Source organism: Natator depressus, chromosome 20 (genome assembly GCF_965152275.1).
Source record: "Natator depressus isolate rNatDep1 chromosome 20, rNatDep2.hap1, whole genome shotgun sequence".
In the NCBI taxonomy this organism is placed as follows: Eukaryota; Metazoa; Chordata; order Testudines; family Cheloniidae; genus Natator; species Natator depressus.
The window spans coordinates 12,991,948-13,013,110 of NC_134253.1; the positions used below are offsets into that span (position 1 = coordinate 12,991,948).

Below are 21,163 nucleotides of genomic sequence, written 5' to 3' on the forward strand. Positions count from 1 at the left end.
CTAGACACACAGGGATCCACTTATTGAGGTAGTGATAGAAAAATGACAAGGTGTAAATCAGGAACAGACAATAAATAGAGCTGGGAAGGCAGGGCCCAGCCAGCCTCTACCACCTCACCAGGCCAAGGATGGTGGGTAAAGGGACAGTCCATGCTAGCACTCTGCGAAGGCAGTGCAGAGCCCATAACTGGCGGCCCATGTGGGGCAGGGCTCAGCACCAACCTGCCCCTGCCACCCCCCTAGAGACAGGGCACTTCCTCTTGCCACCAGCAGGAGGCACTGGGGCAGGGCAAAGCTTGCATCTGGCATGAGTCTGTGCTTGGGTCCAATGTCCTCCCCTGGGGCAAGACAGGATATGGGGTCCCCCAGGGGGGCAGGGCAGCGCCAAGGCAGCTTTCTGATCTGGGGCAGCCCTGCCCCCCCTGCCATCCCAGCCCTCAGAGGCACCGGAGGCGGCGCGAGATGGTGGAGATCACACGCGTGTAGGCCTCGCGGAACTGGCGGTTCATGGCGGCGTACAGCACAGGGTTGATGCAGCTGTTCAGCCAGGTCAGGTTGGCGGACACCATGTGCAACCATGTGGGCGCCCGGTTCTTGGCATCGAAGATGTTGAGGAGGAGGAAGGGGATGTAGCTGAGGACAAAGAAGAGGAAGACCACGAAGCACATGCGGGTGACCTTCCGGAATTCCTTGTTGCTGTCCTTGGGCTGGGAGGGCAGGCTTTTGAGCTTTTGAGCTGCGGGGGCAGGAGCGGGGGCAGTAGCAGGGGCAGGAGCGGGGGCAGGGGCTGGGGTGAGGGCTGGGGCTGGGCCATTTTCCATAACCAGCGTCTTGGAGGTGTGGCCCTGCTCCGAGATGCTGGAGGGCTGGGAGACGCCCGTGTCCACACCGCTGTCCAGCTCCACAAACTGGCCTGGCGTGGCCAAGCTGGCCCCAGCGACATAAGCCCCCTTCAGGCTGGCCTTCTTCAGCTTGTAGCGGTCCATGGCATGGGACGCCCCCTTCACCTTGCGGTGGATGAGGAAGTAGAAGATGCCCACGCAGCTGAGGCCCACCACAAAGTAGAAGGCCATCAGGATAGTGCTGTAGGGCCGGCCCCTGATGCGGTGGAAGCTGCAGGTGCAGACCTTGGGCACCAGCACGAAGACGGGCCAGAGCGGGGCGAAGCTGGCGAAGCCAAGGACCCAGGCGCCCAGGGCCACGAGCCCCACGCCCAGGCGCGAGAAGACCCGGTTGAAGAGGGCTGGGTTGGCAATGAGCATGTAGCGGCTGACGGCGATGAGGCAGAGCGTCAGGATGGAGACTGAGTTGGAGACGAAGAGCAGCATGCCGAAGACACGGCAGAAGCTGGGGCCGGCCCTCCAGTGCAGGTGCAGGTAGGAGTCCACGGAGAAGGGCTGCAGCACGGCACAGTACAGCAGGTCGGCCAGCGTCAGGTTGACGATGAGCAGGTTGAAGCGGGTCTGCACCTTGGCGTCGGCCGCAAAGGCCAGGAGGGTCAGCACGTTGCCCAGCGTGCCCACCACGGTGACCACCACGCCCCAGCTCACGGCCACGTAGCGGTACCCCACGATGGACGCCTCGTAGCACGAGAAGTTATCCATGGTGATGTTCGCCATCATCTCAGGGAGTGGGAGGACCGGGTCTTGGGGAGGGGTCAGGTCCTGGAGCACAGTCCTGGCCTAGATCCTTGGCTTCTAGGAACTGAAGTAAAAGAAAAGGGGGTCAGGCAAAGCACAGCCCCCTGCCCCAGGAGCCCCTCCCTGCAATGCCCCTGCTGAGCCAGAATCAGCCACACATTTAAAGTGTCTCCCCCATCTGGGGAGGCACAGACAGGAAAGACATCGCATAGCTGTGCCCCAGGTCACCAGGGCTGGGGGCACCAACTGGGCTGGGCCAGCTGGGAAGAGGCAGCAGGTCAGGATATCCCTGTGCTCTGTTTGCCAGCCACAGCAAAACCCAGGCCAGGGCATGAGTTAGGGCAGCCAGAAGGCTCCTGCCCCTGCACCCCAGCTGGCTGGGCCCTGGCAGCCTTGGGTCTGGGGAGGGTGAGCTGCTCAGCTCAGGTCCAGCCCAAAGGGAGCTGTAAGCAGAGAGGGCTGGGAGAGCTGGGGAAGGGGAGGGGAGGCAGAGCTGGGGTGGAGGTGAGGAGAGGCAGGACGGAGGAGTGCGGGGAAGGGAGGGCAGAGAAAGGGCGCACAGATCCTCCTATTAAAGTATCTGGGGCTGGAGCCCATCCTAACACATAAGCATCAGGCCACTAGAAACACGGAGGTCTTTCCTGGCTGCTATGAGCTGGATTGGCCTCCCCCATGGCTGGGACCCAGACCCCTCCCCAGGGCCCCACCGCCCTGACATGGCTGTATAGTTAAAGAGGCAGCACATCCTATTGGGCGGCCATGGGGCTGGGACTCGGGACCAGCTCCATTCCCAGCTCTGCCACTGACCCGCTGAGTGCCCATGGACACGTCACTTTCCTGCTTTGTGCCTCAGTTTCCCCTCCCCCTTGTGTCTGTTTAGATTGTGAGCTCTGGGGGGCAGGAAGTCTCTCTCACTCCATGTCTGTTCAGCACCTGGCCAGGGAGGCTGTGATGAAGTTGGGGATTTTTGTAGTGTTTTACATGAATAGCGTGTGCGCGCCTCAGTTTCCCTGTGTGCTTCATGTTTAACAAGGTGGTGGGAGAGGGTTTGTTGTTGCAGAGGACCAGGTGTGCCCTCACGTAGCAGCCGGGACCCCCCAACAATGGCCTGGAGATGGGGAACCCTAACAATTGGTGACTAAGAGGCCCACCCCAGCTTGGCAGTCAGCAGATTCTGACCAGTGGGAGGACAAAGGGCTGAGGAGAGAGGACCCCGGCGACCTGACCAACCAGTTCCAGCCAGAGAGAGGGCCCCAGCGACTAATTTACCTGGGACGGAAGACAAAGGTCGGGGAGAAGCTGTTGGGGCTGGTGATATCGGATGCCTCGGCTGGAAGGAGGGGGTCTCTGTGCCAGGAGGAGGGAGCAGCCAGCGCCCACCTGCATGCGGGACAGACCTAGATGTGCTGTGCTGAGGGAGGCCAGGCCTGAGAGTTTCCTGTGCTGGGTTCAGACGCTCAATAAACCCTCCTGTGTTACGCTGACCGAGAGTCACTCCAGTCTAGAGAACAGGGTGGCATTATTCCCTCTGGGAGTGGAGGCCCTGGGGGTCCAGAGCGAGGGGACTCCCTGAAGGGGCCCACGGCAGAGACAGGCGTGCTGAGGCTCAGAGAGGTGCAGTTCCAGGAGGCAGAGGGGCTTAACCCCAGGGAAAGAGTAGACCCCTGAGCAGGGCTGTCGCACTGAAGGGGGTTCCTCCCAGGGACCGTATGGAGCCAAGAGTGCACGAGTCCTGTGAGTCCGTGACAGAGGCCCCTGTTGTGACACACCATTTCCCCTCCAGCCACAGCCCCGGGCCCCACACTGCCCCGGGTGGGGGAGAGCAGGAAGCAGATGCTGGATCCCGGGCAGGCCTGGGCAGGACCCTGGAATAATGCACCAGCGAGTGCAGGCCCCTGGCAGCCTCCCCAAAGGAAGATCAAACACGGCCCCATTCTTTCCATCCTGGGTCTAATTGGGGCGTTTCCATGGAAACCGATGTCTCAGATGTCTGCAGAGCAGGTGAGGTCCCACCTGGCTCCGCATCCCTGGGCATGCCGGGGTGTCAGGCTACCTGGGGGGAGCAGCAAAACGAGCCCCATCAGCCTGGAGCCAAGCGCTCTGCTCACACGTTCCAGCGAATGCACAGGAATCTGCACCCCTTTCCCCGGAGGGCATCATTACACGACCCCCCCGAGCTCATCACGCCGGGCGCTGCACAGACGCAGCCTGAGACAGTCCCTGCCCCCAGAGCTCAGTCTGAATAGACACAGGGAAGGGGGCAGGGTCTGTGACCCTCTGGGGAGGAGACATGCTCCCTGGCCTGGGGGGACTCTGTCTCCTAGCTGACGCAGAGGACTCGGGGCTGGCACAGTGTAGGAGACCCCAGCTGTAGTGCAGCCTACTCCAGATCTCGCTCTGGCCTTTGCTCTGCAACCACCCTGAGACCCGGCCCGTTCGCCCCACCGGGGCCTGCTGGCTCGAGTCCAGAGGGCAAAGCCCTGGCTCTGTGGCGGGGGGGGGGAGGGGCATGGCCCCAAGAAGGATTCAGTGAGCAGCAGGGACTGGTAACAAGGCTCCTCGCTCCATAGGAACAGCCCCACTGAGCCCAGAGCCGCGTGTGAAAGGGACCAAGCATCGTACGGAGAAGCCCAGCTGGCTCTGGGGCAGAGCCCTGCCGGAGCAGGCTCAGCTCACACCCCAGCTCAATTAGCCTGCTTGGCAGCCAGGACTGGGGCCTGCTCCCCCCACACCAGCTCCCATCTGGGTGTGAAAGGCCAGATTCCCATCTCCTCCCTCAGTAGCCCCCTTAGCCCATGAGTCACCGCACTGGGGACGTCATGGGCCCTGGGCACCCTGAGTGCTGCCCCTTCCCCCAAACCCAATAAGCTGCAAGGAGCCGAGGACTCTGGCAATCAGGCAAAAGGCCTAGGAGACCAGCCAGCCCCTCTCCCTCCCACGGACCCTGTTTCCTAGCCACCCCCTAGCCTGCCATCAAACCCGGTGCCTGCCCTGCCTGCGCCACCCTCCCTTGCCCCAGGCACGGTGCCCGCTCTGGCTATAAGAGTTCCCCCAGCAGGGCTCCCAGCACCATCAGCCAGAGCCGGTCCATGACCCAGCCCCTGCACAGATCTGATCAGCGCCAATGCTGGCTGCACACCGCCCCCTGCTGGACCACCCGGAGGCACAGGGGCTGCACTATGGTGAGCCCAGCCCCCCACGGCTAGGCGCAGACCATCCAGGAGGGTCAAAACCTTACCAAGCCGAGGGGCAGATGTGTCCAGCTGTGCTTGGAGCGATCTGCCGGCACAGCCTCATCCGCCAGCTATTTATGGGCTTCACGCCCCGGCAGCAAGAGAGGAAAGCCCTGAGTTGCCAAAGCCAGTGAGGTAACTTCCTCCTTCCTGGGTGCTGGCGTGAGCTGCAGGGCTGCGGGCTTTGTTTGGAGAGAGGAGATTGAACACAGCAGCTGAGGTTGGGGTGGAGGCGTCAATCACAGCTGAACACACAGTGCTCCCGAGAGCACCAGGGCAAGTGCACCGTGTTGGGTCGGGGGCCTGCATGGTCCCTGCCAGAAGGGGGCGCCGGGGGGCTCAGGGGGCTGGTGCTTGCAAGGGGCCCTGGCAGGGGCCAGGGCAGGGCTGGGCTGGCTACGAAGGGGTTCAGCGCTGAAGTGGCTGCCTGCGGACACCCCGTGGCTCTGCCTGGCTCCTGGCTGTGGGAGCCACACGGGGTTACCCTAAGGCCTGGCCTGCCCCAGCAGTCACACAAGGGCCTGGCAATGAGCCAAAGCCCCAGCCCTCCCTCCACACCCCACACCGGGGGAAGGTGAGATGTGGCCCAGCCAGCCCTTAGCCGAGTCCCGAGCCCCCATGTTAGACTGGCCCATTGCAGAGCCTACAGGTGACTGCTCAGGGCTCTGTCCCGGAGGGGGTGGATTCTGTCTGCTGGGGGGCAGGGGTCCCCTCCTGCGGAGCCCCTTACTGGCCCCCTCCCCAGCCATGGGGCTGCATGGGAGGGGGCAGCAGGGTAGGGAGTTATTTGAAGTCCTGTCATGGAGTTGTGGGGTGGCCAGAGGGTGCCAGCTCCCCCCCGATTGCTGTCAGCAGCTCTTGTGCCCCCTTAGGCCAGGGTTCAGGAGCTGCCACATCCCGAGAGCTGATGGGCCAGGCTCCCCCAGGAGCATCTGCAATTGGCAAGAGGCTCCAAGCTGCAGACCCCCCCACGCGGGCACCAGCAGCCCCGGTGCTCAGAGCCAGGCTTCCCCTCAGGGGAAGGGAGACCCCATTTCTCCCGCCCCACCCCCTGCCAACGAGCCCCAGCCACACGGGTGCCAGACACCACAGCGCCCATGGACCCCAGCAGTGCCACCCGCTGGCAAGCCCCAGCCAATTAGTGGCTGGGCAGGGCAGCTCCAGTGCCCTGCCGCCAGCAGCTGCCATTCACACACCTTGGTGGTTAGCGCCAGCAGGGGGCAGCGCAGCCTGCGAGCCCAACTGGTGTGAGTACAAGTTCCGGGGCGGCTGTTGGATGGTTAGAAGCAGGGATTGGCACCCAGGATGCCGGGGTTCTATTCTCTTAGAGAGAGGCAGTCAGGACTCCTGGGTTCTTTCCCCCACTGACCGACCCCAGGCGAGTCTCTTCCGTCACAGGCCCAGCTACCCAGCTGGCTCCCGGGGGTGAGACACAGCGGGCACTCTGCCACTCATGCCAGGGCTCAAAGCGTGGGAGAAGTGCCAGTGAAATAACCCACTCAGCAGCAGGGGAATGGTGCCCAGAGCTGGCTCCCAGGCCTATGCTCTAACCATTAGGCCACCAGCACTCACAGGAAGGTCCGACAAGAGCTGTAAGAACCAGTCAGAGACCCGTGGGGGAGAAGGGCGAAGCGCTGGTGTCCCTGGGAACTCCCCCAAGGGATGTGAGAGATCTCCGGCAGGGAGCTGAGCACCCTCCCACCCTGCCCCCTACTTCCCTTCCCTAGTGGAGCTGAACACTCCCTGCCCCCCACTTTCCCTTCCCCTGTAGACTGAGCACCTCCCCCCGCCGACTTTCCCTTCCCTTGTGCAGCTGAGCACCCTCCACCCCACCCCCCGACTTATAGCTCAGTGGTTTGAGCATTGGCCTGCTAAACCCAGGGTTGTGAGTTCAATCCTTGAGGGGGCCATTTAGGGATCGGGGGCAAAAATTGGGGATTGGTCCTGCTTTGAGCAGGGGGTTGGACTAGATGACCTCCTGAGGTCCCTTCCAACCCTGATATTCTATGATTCCCCTTCCCTTGTGGAGCTAAGCACCCCCTGCTCCCCCCCACTTCCCCTTCCCCTGTAGACTGAGCACCCCCCACCACTTCCCCTTCCCTTGTGGAGCTGAGCACCCCCTACCCCACCCCCACCACTTCCCCTTCCCTTTTGGAGCTGAGCATCCCCCATCCTGCCCCGCCCCCCATTTCCCTATCCCTTGTGGAGTTGAGCACCCCCATCCTGCCCCCACTCGCCTGCCCCCATTTTATTGCCCCACGGGCCATGGCTCTCAGAACAGAGCCTCGAGGGAGGTGGCACTTGGAGCTCATCCACACGGCACAGCAGCCCTTGGCCAAAGGGGCATTGCAGCTGGAAGGGGCCCTTCTCTGCAGGGTTCGGTGGGGGTGACTGGTGATTTCCCAGCATGCACTGGGGTGCTAGCCCACACTCTGCCCAATGCATGGCTCAAGCTGGGTTTGCCATACCTGAGGGCAGCCAGACCACTTCCCCCTTCAGTTGGCTGCACGGAAATCCGGCCAGCCGCATGCTCCAAGAACTTCTCCCGCTGCTCTCCGCCTGCGGTTTGCTACAGGCCTGCTGAGTTCTCTTTAGAGAACTGTTTTTAACCAGCGAAAACTCTAGGGCTCCCAGATGAATTAATGCCAGTAAAGCACAGATTTACACAACACATTAACCTGCGGAACTGCCTGCCACTGGGACTCATTGAGGCCAAGGTAGCACGGTTAACGGAAGGGCTCCATGTGGATGCTGTGGACATGCACATTTAAGCCAGAGACTTGGATATAGCCATAAACCCTCATGCGCCAGACCCAATTTTTCCAGGGCCCTCAATCGGCCAGGACTCCTGGGCACGGGCCCTGTTGGCCCAGTGGCTAAGCCACCGCCACTGCCTGCAATGCCCACCCCACTCCACAGGCCATTGCCGGCTTCTGATATTAAATGCATGGGAGCCTGCAGTCTTCCTCACGCCACAGGGAGCCCACCCGGGGGCCCTACCATGTTCAGCGCTCACCCGGGGGCCCTGCCACATCCAGCATCTGCCACATCCAGCCCTGCCAAATCCAGCACCTGCTCGGGGGCCCTGCCACTGTCAGCGCCAGCCCAGAGGCCCTGCCATGTTCAGCACGAGTCTGCGCGCCCTGACTTCGGGGGCTGGCATTCTACCTTGTTGCTGGTAAATGCTCAGTGGCTGCATCTTGGGCACAAGCTCTAAACCCCCATGTGGCTCCGGCCTTGATTTATGCTGTTGCTATATTCTGGTGGTCTGTAGTGAGCCTCTCTGGGGCTGGCCCATGTGAAGGATAAGCGCCTACTACTGCTGCTAGCTGCAGGAGTTACTCTGCTAGCTTATTAGGGTGCATGGTGCCCTAAGGGGCTGGTTTGGTCCCCACTAGTGACCCGAGCTGGGGGGGTTTGTGTCACCAGGGTATCCCTTCACATGGGCTTTGGGGCATTCAAGCATCCGATTGGCTGGGGAGATCTGTAAGGCTTTTCTCCAGGCTGCCCCCGGCAGGGACGTGAGGGTCCCAGGGAGTTGGGGGCCTCCCCTGTGAGGAGTATCTGGGCCTAGGGGAGCATCTGCAGGGCCCAGCAGAGTCAGCGCTGGATCCGTTGGGGGGCCCGGCCTGCGGCTACACTGGCTTTGTTTTCATAGAATCATAGAATATCAGGGTTGGAAGGGACCACAGGAGGTCATCTAGTCTAACCCCCTGCTCAAAGCAGGACCAATCCCCAATTTTTGCCCCAGATCCCTAAATGGCCCCCTCAAGGATTGAACTCACAACCCTGGGTTTAGCAGGCCAATGCTCAAACCACTGAGCTATCCCTCCCCCCCCTTCTCCCCTTCTCTGGGGGCACCAGCCTTTGCTGACTCCCCCGCAGGGCAGAAGGCTGGTTCTTCTCCAGACTTTGCCCTTTGCAGAGGGAGCTGGCGTGGGCCTGGTGGGTTGGCCCAGAGTGCCGGGAGGGGCTCGCGTGCTGAGGGGGGTCTCAGAACCTGGGGAGGCTGCATTTCTTTATTTGCCTTTGAGTTGGCGTGAGGGGGAAACGGAGTAACATAAACAAACCCAGTGCTGAAGTGTGTCTGTCCGGCCTAATCCAAACGCATTCCACAGTGTGTGCCACGTGGCACTGGGCTGAGCGCAGCACGGGCCCCGCCCGAGTCCAGCTCCTAGCCCCGCCAACCCCCCAGAGCCGCCCGCGAGGCTGAACACAGTGCGAGCCCCTCCCAAATGCGGCTCCGAGCCCCCCCAGGCCTCCCACGCGGCACTGGGCTGAGTGCAGCACCAGCCCTGCCCGAGTCCAGCTCCGAGCCCCCCACAGGGCTGAGCGCAGCACCAGCCTTGCCAACATCCTGCTCCGAACCCCTGCCCCAGCTGCCCCCCAGTGCCACCCCATGGCCGCTCAGTGTAATAAGTGTTTTCACTCCCTTCCCCCAAACAGCTCCGGCTCCCCCAAGCTACAGCCTGGAAAAGGACAAGCTGAGATTGCTGGCAATGGTGGCAAGGCCCTTGGGGTGACCACGCAAAGGCCTGGCCAATAAGAGCAGACCCTAGCTCTCCCCACTGCCCCATCTGCCCACATGCTGTGCCCTGAGCTGCCCCTACCCCATCTCACACTGCTCCTGCCCTGCAATGACCCCCAGCCCACATGGCCCCATGCCCAGCTATGGTGGAGGGGACTTGCCCGGCCACAGGCTGAGACATGAGGTAGAAGGCAGCCCTGGTCCCTGAGAGTGGTTCCCATCTGATGGCCACTCAGCAGTAAGGAATGGGGGAGCGGGGTGCCTCAGGCCAGTTCCAAGCCACCAGGGCATCAGGCAGGTCCTGGGGCCTGGCTGGCAGAGATGCCAGGACTGAGTGGGCCGCCAGGCTCTCTGGTGATGGCCCTAGTGACAGGCCGAGCTGGGAATCCCACCGTGGGTCTGTCCCAGATCAGAACCAGCAGGTTGGAGCTAGTGGAAGCTTTTGGTTTTGATACCGTCAAACCATTAGCGCAGGAACCAGGGACCAGCCGTTCCCCGGGCAGGACACGCTGCCCACGGAGATCAGGGATTCTTCTCCCATTTCTACGGGTAACATCTCGGCTAATGAATCCGATCATCCGGCGTGTGACAGCTAGGACTCCCCAGGAGAACCGGAATGGGAACGGGGATACAAACCATTCGCACTGGGAGCATTTGGGCCGTGAGGAGCTGAGCGAGCCAGCGCTTCAGAACCGCAGGGAACAGTGTTTCCTTGTGCCCATCCCCGGCTGAGGCTGGCACAACCCCAGGGACCCTGCATGTGCCGACGCCTGCCTGTTCCCGGAGCGCTGCCGGCTGCCTGCCCTGTCCTTTCGGGGCCCCCCCACAGTCAGAGCTTTACCCCCACATGCCAGCTGAGAGCCTGGGGCCTCTGGTGGAGCCAGACTCCATGCTAGCCCAGCCCTCCGAGTGGTGTCTCTGCAGAGGGCTGGGGTGAGCCGCACCTCACCTGGGGCTGTCAGCCTCGCTCCCCCTCCGGCCTCGACCCATCAGCTGAATCTCAGGCTGTGGCCAGTGCCCCACACCCCTGAGCAGAGCTCGCAAGCCCACAGGAAGAACACTCCTGTGGTTAGGGCCGGAAATCAGGGGACCTGGGCTCTATTTCTGTCTGTGTCACATGCTTCCTGCTTGACCCCTGTCCAGCCACTTCACACCAGGAGCAACTGAGCATGAGTTCAGCCCAGTGCCCAGATGCTACAGCGATGGGCCACAGGACAGCCTACAATGAGCAGCACTCACCATCCAGCTGGGGCATTTGCCTCCGATGACAGCATGGGTGCCCCCTGCAGGTGCCGCCTAGGAAAGCACCTCCAGTCCCAGCACTGGGCCTCCCCTCTGTGCCCCACAGCGCGGGGCTGAGATGACCCGATGGCAGGCACGGTGCTGTGGTGGCTGCTCGCACCAATCTCAGCCAGCGAGGGGTGTGGCGGGGGAGGGGACAGGTTCTGGCAGAACTGGAAAAACCACCCCGTGGGCTTGCCATGCCCAGCTCGGTTCTAGGTTTAATTGGAACCCGGGGCACCTCCCAGCTAGGAGCCCTGCCCGGCCCCTGGTAGGTGGGGCTGGGACCAGGCACTTCCCATTCTGCAGAGGGTGAGCCGGCTTTCTTGCCTCTTTATGGGACAGAGGCCACAGGTTGTGGCTTTTTTTTTGCTTGGCTTTTCACCCAATAAATCTAGCTCCTTGTTTTCCCAGGACTGTCTGGGGACGGCTGGAGAACGGGCGGGGTTCTGGCCCTGGGGCAGCAGGAGCCAGGGTGGGCAGGTTTCACTCAGCGTCAGCTGTTCTGCTCTGTTCAGGAGCTGTGCAGTGTCGGCTGTGATTTAACTCAAACGTCCAGTGCACAGTGGGAGAAAAGATCTCTTTGATAAAGTCACCGAAGAGTGGGGCATGCCACGGGCCTTCATCACAGGGCCCACCCCAGAGCCCCTGCCCAAGCAAAGACCGAGTCATTGCTAGCGTTCAATATGGGCAGAAAAGGAGAGCCGCGTGGGGAAAACATCCAGGCCTGGCAGTGTAGCCTAGTGCAGGGGTGGCCTCAGAGTGCGACCACCAACTCTTGCTGGGGCCGCGCTGACAATTTTTCCTGCAATATTGAATTAAATTTAGGAAAAACAAATAAATATCCACAGATATGTTCCCGGCTCTGTCTCTGCCTCCCACGGCCCTTCAGCAGGAGCCTGCACCGAGAAGGTGGGCAGGGAGCACACCAGCCTCCTGCGGATCCCCAAGGTCCTGGTGCCCTGGGCTAGGCAGGAGCGTGGTTGCTGGACAAGGGAGCATCTTGGTGACTGAAGGCCGCAGCTGCCTCCACTGACGAGGTGCCTCCGGCGCCGGGCACACTGGCCCCATCTGTCTTCCGAGGCGCTGCTCCCGAGAAGGCTGCGCGGTGCAGGGCGCTGATCCCTGCTGGCCATGCCAGTGCAAACACCAGGGCAGCACATCTCACTGCCCTTGGTAACAGCAATTCAGGAGCGACAGCTGGGCACTGCAGGGAGGGGCTGCTGTTTTCTGGGAGGGGAGATCGAGCGTAAGGGGGAGGGCTCTCCTATTTGTGGGGGGCGTGCGTGACTTGAGATCTTTGGGGGGCGGTCGAACCTTTAAATTGTGCTCTCTACTATCAACGTATATGGTTTTGGGGGGCAATGCTCTTCAATCGACCCCAATTCTCCCCATGTTTTGGAGGCTGTCTTGACAGCAAAAAAAATCCTCTGGTGGCCACGTTTGAGAAACACTGGCCCAGTGGCTAAAGCAATGGACTGGGGCTCAGGACACTGGGTTCTAGTCCTGGCTCTAGCACTGGCCTGCATGGGGAGCTTGAACGTCACTTCCATTCCGCGTGCCTCAGTTTCTCCAGCTGTACAGTGGGGATAATGATTGTGTGTCCCACTTGGAAAGCACATTGAGACAAGAGCTCCAGGTTGTTATTATAATTCTGCCTCATCATGAAGCCACCCAAACGGGGCCCAAACCCCACTGTCTTTCTCTGGCAGGGCCCTTTAAATAAATGACCTAGTGACGGTCCAGCCTAGTGGCTCTGTCTGGCTGGATCGGTGGTGTTCATAGAATCATAGAATATCAGGGTTGGAAGAGACCTAGGGGGTCACCTAATCCAACCCGCTGCTCAAAGCAGGACCCGTCCCCAACTAAATCATGCCAGCCAGAGCTTTGTCAAGCCGGGCCTTAAAAACCTCTAAGGAAAGAGATTCCACAACCTCCCTAGATAACCCATTCCAGTGCTTCACCACCCTCCTAGTGAAAAAGTTTTTCCTAGTATCCAACCTAAACCTTCCTCACTGCAACTTAAGACCATTACTCTTTCGTTCTGTCATCTGGTACCACTAAGAACAGTCTAGATCCATCCTCTTTGGAACCCCCTTTCAGGTAGTTGAAAGCAGCTATCAAATCCCCCCTCATTCTTCTCTTCTGCAGACTAAACAATCCCAGTTCCCTCAGTCTCTCCTCGTAAGTCATGTGCTCCAGTCTCCTAACAATTTTTGTTGCCCTTCGCTGGACTTTCTCCAATTTTTCCACGTCCTTCTTGTAGTGTGGGGCCCAAAACTGGACACAGTACTCCAGATGAGGCTTCACCAATGCCAGATAGAGGGGAATGATCACATCCCTTGATCTGCTGACAGTGTTCCTACTTATACAGCCCAAAATGCCGTTAGCCTTCTTGGCAACAAGGGCACACTGTTGACTCATATCCAGCTTCTCGTCCACTGTAACCCCTAGGTCCTTTTCTGCAGAACTGCTGCCGAGCCATTCGGTCCCTAGTCTGTAGCGGTGCATTGGATTCTTCCGTCCTAAGTGCAGGACTCTGCACTTGTCCTTGTTGAACCTCATCAGATTTCTTTTGGCCCAATCCTCCAACTTGTCTAGGTCCCTCTGTATCCTATCCCCACCCTCCAGTGTATCTACCTCTCCTCCCAGTTTAGTGTCATCTGCAAACTTGCTGAGGGTGCCATCCACGCCATCCTCCAGATCATTAATGAAGACATTGAACAAAACCGGCCCCAGGACCGACCCTTGGGGCACTCCACTTGATACCGGCTGCCAACTAGACATGGAGCCATTGATCACTACCCGTTGAGCCCAACAATCTAGCCAGCTTTCTACCCACCTTATAGTGCATTCATCCAGCCCATACTTCTTTAACTTGCTGGCAAGAATACTGTGGGAGACCGTGTCAAAAGCTTTGCTAAAATCCAGAAATAATACGTCCACTGCTTTCCCCTCATCCACAGAGCCAGTTATCTCATCATAGATTAGTCAGGCATGACTTGCCCTTGGTGAATCCATGCTGACTGTTCCTGATCACTTTCCTCTCCTCTAAGTGCATCAGAATTGATTCCTTGAGGACCTGCTCCATGATTTTTCCAGGGACTGAGGTGAGGCTGACTGGCCTGTAGTTCCCCGGATCCTCCTTCTTCCCTTTTTTAAAGATGGGCACTACATTAGCCTTTTTCCAGTCCTCCGGGACTTCCCCCGATCGCCATGAGTTTTCAAAGAGAATGGCCAATGGCTCTGCAATCACATCCGCCAACTCCTTTAGCACTCTCGGATGCAACGCATCTGGCCCCATGGACTTGTGCTCGCCCAGCTTTTCTAATAGCCCCGAACCACTTCTTTCTCCACAGAGGGCTGGTCACCTCCTCCCCATGCTGTGCTGCCTAGTGCAGTAGTCTGGGAGCTGACCTTGTTCGTGAAGACAGAGGCAAAAAAAGCATTGAGTACATTCGCTTTTTCCACATCCTCTGTCACTAGGTTGCCTCCCTCATTCAGTAAGGGGCCCACACTTTCCTTGACCTTCTTCTTGTTGCTCACATACCTGTAGAAACCCTTCTTGTTACTCTTAACATCCCTTGCAAGCTGCAACTCCAAGGGTGATTTGGCCTTCCTGATTTCACTCCTACATCCCCGAGCAATACTTTTATACTCCTCCCTGGTCATTTGTCCAAGCTTCCACTTCTTGTAAGCTTCTTTTATGGTTTAAGATCAGCAAGGATTTCACTGTTAAGCCAAGCTGGTCGCCTGCCATATTTATTATTCTTTCTACACGTCAGGATGGTTTGTTCCTGCAACCTCAATAAGGATTCTTTAAAATACAGCCAGCTCTCCTGGACTCCTTTCCCCCTCATGTTATTCTCCCAGGGGATCCTGCCCATCAGTTCCCTGAGGGAGTCAAAGTCTGCTGTTCTGAAGTCCAGGGTCCGTATTCTGCTGCTCTCCTTTCTTCCTTGTGTCAGGATCCTGAACTCGACCATCTCATGGTCACTGCCTCCCAGGTTCCCATCACTGTGTTGCCACAGCCCCTGTCATAGTGCCATGGCAGTGCCCCTCGTAATGCAGCCCAGCCCAGGCCCTGCCCTGTGCCGCAGAGTTCGACTCAGGAAATGCAGCCAGCCCAGGCTCTGGGAGCCAGCCTTCATGCAGACTGGCCTGTTTGCCACAACCTAAGTGACCAGATCTGGGTGGTGGTGTCAGGAAGAAGAGAGCTGGGACACCCAGGGCAGGGACCTTCCCCCAGCAATTCCTGCTCCCAGCCCTGATCTGATGGTCGAGCTAGAGTGTGTTCTTTAGAAAGAGCTGTGCAGTCTTGAGCTGAAGACACCGGGGCAGGAACATCTACTCCTCAGTGACCTTGGATTGGGGAATGACACCCCCAAGAGTGTCGCAAACTGTATGTACACGGGACTTCTGCTGGAAAGCGGCTGCTTCTGGGGTGGGGGCAGCTCCTGGGATCCCTCTAATTGGAGGGCATTGCTGGGGCCTCGCTTGGCAAGAGGGATGCCTGTTCTGCTGCATTTGAGCACGTGATCTCTGAAACCGGCTGTGCAACACCTGGGGGACTGTGGGTGCTCTCCAGTCAGGCTGAATGACAGCTCCGCTCCTCCCGCCCCGTGAGCTGCTTGTGGCTTTTTGTTCCTTTACATTGGCACAAATCGAACCCACAAGGGTTAATAGTTCTCCCAATCGAAGGGTCGAGGGGTTGGAGAGGCAGGACCTGAGTCTGCCTCAGAGGGGCCAGGGCTCCATGGAGGCATTCCAGACGGACATCAGAGCCAGGGAGGCTAGAACAGAACCAGGCCTGGGAGCTGGGTAAATAAGCATCATTAGCTCCATTGTACCAATCGGGAAACTGAAGCACAGAGAGGGGATGGCCACACAGCTGAGATGAGAACCCAGAAATCCTGGCTTCCAAGCCCCTACTTCTCTAACCATTAGACCCACTCACTTCCCAGAACCCAGAATAGAACCCAGGTGTCCTGGTTCCTAACTCCCCTGTTCAAACCACTAGCCCCTACTCCTCCCCCCAGCCAGTGGGATGTAATTCATCTGTGTGAATGCTGGACCTGGCATGGAAGCCCAGTGCTCCTCCGGTCCCAGGGTGGGCAGGCTGCCCGGGCATGCAGCTGAAATGAGTGATTGATGGGGCCTATAGATCCGGCGTCTCCACCAGATGCCAGTACACACAATTTACAAAGCAAATGAGCAGGGGCAGGCTGGCTGACAGGCCCTGACCCAGCCATGGGTGGGGGAAAGGGGAGGGGGAGAGGGGCTGGCGCATGGCCCCACTGTGGCTTGGAGACACAGGGAAGGGCCTATGCGCTCCATATGCCCTGAGAGACCCACACAGCTGGCTGGAGATGCAGGGCTTTGATCACAGGGGGCAGGGGCTGGGGAGATGCTGATGCTGGGTTTGTGGGCTCAGAAACTGGAGTCGGGTGGGGGGCAGGAGCAGGCCAGGCCTCTCCCCACAGGAAAGACCAACAACAGCTGCTCCCACGTGATGCCCGCTTGGCGTGAGTCGAGTGCGAGGGCCTCAGCCCAGCTCCTGATGAGACAGGGGCCCCTCCCGGCACTAATCACCCACTGCCGAGAGGCCAAGGCCTGGCTGAGCCGGGGGTGGGATCCCCGGGTGGTTCCCAGCAGGGCAGGGCAGGGCATGAGGGAAGACTGGGGCTGTTGTGCCCACAGGCCCCAGGGCAGCCGAGTATCACCAGGTGGCACTCATGGCCCATTGCTGGGTCCAGGCTGTGGCACATGTGTCCAGGCCCCTTCACTCCCTCTGGGGCTGGGCTGGGGAGCTGCCCCCACTCAGACCTGGGTGGGGCACTGAGGGCACCCACCCATGTTCTCCCATGACTGGGCGGGGAGGACTCAGCCCCTGGGCCCATCCCCCAGGACCGTGGTGGGAGGGGGAGCCCTGGAGGGGCCTGGCTATGAAGGTGGGGAGGGGCAGGGGACGTCGTGTGTACTGTGGGGGAAGGGGTTGGGGGGGCGCTGGGGGTATTGTCTGTAACACTGTGATAGCGGGAGGGGGACAGTTCTGGTTTTGACCTGGGGTGGGGCGAGGGGTCTCACAAGCCCTGAGAGCTGGGGGTAGGGGGCACTCTTTTCCCTGCAGGCGCTGGTGCCACCTGGTTCTTGGCCTGTGTGGGAGGGCGGTTCCCCAGGGTCCTGTCCCTGCTCTGGGGGCTATCACTGCAGAACCCAGGAGTCCGAGCTCACAGCCCTCCCCCCACTTCCGCCGCCCTCCCCCCACTTCCGCCACACTCTAACCCAGTAAACTCCACTTCCTGCCCTAAGCACTGGGGAAGAACCCAGGAGTCCGGTCTCTGCCCACTGCTCTAACCACTCTTCCAGGCTCCTTCCTCCCTAGTGCGGTCACTGGGGGCGACACTGCCCCTGCGCCTTGGGGTATTAGTGCCACCCCAGGCACTGCTGTCAATGTTGTATAGGGCAGCAGCGCCACCTGCTGGAGGGTGCATGAATGCAGGGCCCGGCTTTTAGGGCAGAAGCCACCAGGTGCCCATGTCTTTGCGTGGCCCTTAGAATCAGGGCAAAGGGGCCAGCACCCGACTGGGGCATAAATGGGAGGGAAGGGGGGGCATGGGGAGGTGGGCACTTCCCAAGAGACCTCCAGTGTGGGGCATCTGGTTACTCTGGCGGCAGCCTGGCGGGATCAATCCCTGCCCTGTCTTCCTGGTCTCACTCCCTAGGCTCCTTGGGGGGGGGGAGGGTCTCAGAGTCAGTCCCAGCCTCCACCCCCCAGGGCTCTGCTGCCATCCTTGGCTGCTGAGCGTCGTCCGTCCCCTGAGTGCCAGGGTCATGCCCCCCCCGGAAAACTGAGGATAAAATGGATGAGGTCAGCGGTTGCACATGCCCTGAGTGGGACATGGCATGGCCCCAGAGCTGGCACCAGGGCCACCCTTCCCCTGGGTGCCTCACTCCCATCATGCCCTGGGCACAGAGGAGCCCCAACAGGACTCTGCCAGGCTCTCCCCGGGACTCAGGGCCCCAGTCTGTCGGCTCCTCTCCAGCTGGGCCTCCGGCTTGTATCTCCTGGGCTCCACCGTGTGCCCCCCAGAGGGGGGGCATTGCTGTCCCCCTGCTCCCCAACCAGTCAGTGGAGCTAGGAGGCTGCCAGGGGCCAGTGTCTCTCTGCAGCCTCTCTGGGGGGTTGTGACCAAATGCCCTAGGCACCTGCCCAGCTGCACCCCTGCCCCTAGGCACAACCCACTGTGGCCTCAGCACCCTCTAGGGCCAGGTGATCCTGCCAGGCCTGAGTCACATTCCTTCCCCCACAGGCCGGGTCTGGCCTTGGAGCTGAGCATGGGCGCAATGTGCCCACATGTCTGGCGCTCAATGGATGCAGGGACCGGCCGTGCCATGGGCAGGGATCTGTGTACACAAGGCAGAGCTCAGAGCCAACCAGCAAGCACCATTTAGACCAGGGCACCAGCCACTCACAACCCTGCTTGTGGGAGGGGAGTGGGGGCTAGTGGTTAGAGCAGGGGAGGCTGGGAGTCAGGACTCCTGGGTTCTAGCCCCAGCTCTGGGAGGGATGTGGAACCTAGGGGGCAAAAGCAAGTGGGTGGTTGGAGGGAGAGGGGCTGGGAGCCAGGATTCCTGGGGACTGGCCCCAGCTCTGCCACTTATCCTTGGCCCAGTCTCAGGCTTTCTCCATGCCCCCTTAACCAAGATTAATGCTCCCACTTTACTGCCTGGGGCTGCTGTGCTTGTGGGGATGCTACGGGCCAGCTCCTCTGCTCCTTGCCTCGGGGGATCGGGCATTGCCCCACAGAGCCAGCAAGAGCTGAACCGGGCTCAAGGCCCAGACCAGACCCCAGCGTCCTGGCCCTGCCCGGTGCAGTGCAGGCTCCTCGCTGGGGGCCGTGGGGCCTGGGCCAAATTTGTCTTGTGGCTCCCAGTGCGTGGGTTACTCCTTCACCTCCTGTACTGGGGCTGGGGGGCTCCTGGGTTCTAGCCCTGGGTGGGTGCAGCCTGTAGAGTCCCAGGGAGCTGAGTGGGGGTGGGGTGGAGTGCCGGGGTGGGCGCTATAGGGCACAGGGGCCAGCGCAGCGACAGACACACACAGCTAACCTGGGTATTGTGGAGTCAAACCTTGAACTTTATTGTTGTCAGGGTGCAGGGGGCTCGAGCAGAAACACATCAGTGTCACGGCAAGAATCCAGCACAGGACGGACAGAGAGACGTTCGGGGTGGAGGTAAAGCCTGGGAGGGCGGTGGGGGGCGTGCAGGATCTCACCCGAGCGCCCCGCGGAGGACAGTGCTTGGCTGAGGTAATGCAGGGAGCATGTGCCCTGGACCCCACCCCACCCCAGCAGAGGCGCTCATCAGGCCTAGGGCCCCCCACCTTGTCTATTGCTTTTGCTTTATCACAGTTTTGCTGGCAGGGTTGGGAACCGCAGGTGCAAGCTCGGGGGGCTCTGATGCTGAGCTCTGAGCCGGTGGGGGCAGGAGCAGGTGTCTGGCCAGGAGCCTAACCCCAGCCCCCCCCCGCCCCAATTGTCCCAGGGTGCTGAGCTCTGAGGCATTCCTCCCCCCCACAAACTGTGGGCTGGAGGGGAGGGGGGCGTGCAGGCAGCAGTCAGCCCCATCAAGTGCCTGCCCCACAGCTAAGGAGATAGAGGGGCAGGACCCCTTGTCCCTGACCATGCAGGGCGTGGCCCAAGGGCAAGATCAGCCCCCAGCCAACCCCTTGGTGGTGGAAGCTGGTTCGAGCCCCCACCCTGGGCCTGGAGCGGACATCCCTGGCCCCACAGCTCAGATCAGCGTCCCCTGCGTCAGTGGAGACCAGCATCCCACAGGGTCAAGGGGGCCATGGGAGCTGAATCTCTCCAGACAATCAGAGGCTGTATTTGGGCAAGTGGCCTGCCGAGGAGTCATGGGCCCTGCACTGCTGGGGGCGGAGAGCAATTCTCCTCTGGCAGCCAGGGCTTTGGGGGCAGTGACTGTCACCCAGCGGGGGGTGCTAGCCTGTCACACAAGCCCTTTGCTGGGAGACCACTAGGCACCAAAGGGGCAACCATGGGGACCAGGCCGGGGGTAAGGATGAGGGGCTGTTTTGGTATTACCCCCCCCCACCTGGCACTGCCAGCCCCAGGCATTTAACAAGTGTCTGGGATTTAATGGCTGGGGGGCCTAGCGGGGGAGGGGAGGAGGCCTGGTTAATCTCCCGGAAATGACCTGGCCTCTCTCGCTAAGGCTTCCGCCCTGGTCAGGCTGCTGGCTCACAGCCCCCCTCTGAATGGCTTCCGGTGGCCCCATGGGGGGGTGCGGGGGTGCTGGGGGGCGGCCACCATGGTAACGGCATCACAACAGCCCTGTGCAAGTCTGCGTCTGGGGCAGCAGTTTTCCAGTGGCACTTGGAGCTCCCCTGGGCACCCCCCACCCCTCTCCTGGGCACTCTATCCCTTCCCCTGCCCCCCGACGGGCACCTCCCATCCCATCCCTTCCCCTGCCCCCACGAGGGGCACCCCACACATCCCTTTCCCTGATGTGCCCCTGTCCCCCCAATGTGCCCCCATCTCCTCCTGTGGCCCGTCTGCACCCTATCCTTTCCCCTGGCACCTGATGGGCACCCCATCCCTTCCCCTGGCCTTCAAGGGGCACCCCCTATCCCCTGCACACCCTAACCCCAGCCTCTCCATCCCATGTATTTGAGCTAGGGTCTGGCCAGCAGATCCCCTAACATGGGGGGTAGGAGGGGAGGTGTCCTGGTTGGAACTTGGGGCGCCACCTGCTCCCTGGCACAGGGACCCCCACCCCCACTCCCTGTTGGGGTAGCAGGGGCCCCACGGCAGGGCAAAGGGTGATTCAGCTTGTGCCCATTACCTGGGCTGAGCCCCTCAGGCCATGGGACGGGGGCATGGCCAAGGCCTAGCGTGGGCTGCAGCCCCAGGGAGGTGAGAGCCGGGTACCCAAGCCACCCAGGCTGGGTTCCCCTGCTTCACTTGGATCAGACCTCCAGGGTCCAGCCGGGGCTCCGCCCCTGCAGCATCCGAGCAGGTGCCCCATAGCGTGCTGCTTGGAGGGACCCCCATCTAGTCCTACCCCACAGGGCGGCCAGCCCCAGCCCCCCACCCTGCCAGCTGAGAGACCCCCCTCATTCTCAGCACAGCTGATAAAATCACCCAAGCTAAGGGCTTCTCCTCAAAGGCTGCGCTCACATCGCCCACTCCTGGCCCCAAAGCAGGGGGCTCAGGCCAGGCCCAGCCAGTGGCTCCGGGGGGGAGGGCGCTACCTCTAGACACAAAGCTCCTGCTCCGAAGGGCAGAGGGGCGGGTGTGGGGGCACAGTGTGGGCCGCAGGCTGCTGGCCGGGGGCCGCGGTGGGCAGTGGGAGGAAGCACGGGGGGGGCGCTATGTACATGGGGTGGCCCAGGCCCCAACGTTATTGCAATGGTGTCCATTCTCCTGGCGGGCCGGACGGGCCGCGAGCCCGGGGTGGAA

General features: G+C 60.9%; 1 protein-coding gene across 1 annotated transcript; it reads right to left on the minus strand.

Moving 5' to 3' along the window:
• Positions 1–410: 410 nt before the first annotated feature.
• GPR84 (G protein-coupled receptor 84) lies at positions 411–9,536 on the minus strand. Its single transcript, XM_074935578.1, is given in 4 exon segments — positions 411–1,660; positions 1,663–1,697; positions 4,879–5,055; positions 9,484–9,536. Coding segments are annotated over 4 exon segments (1,488 nt in total). The 3' UTR covers positions 411–437.
• Between the last annotated feature and the right edge of the window lie 11,627 nt (positions 9,537–21,163).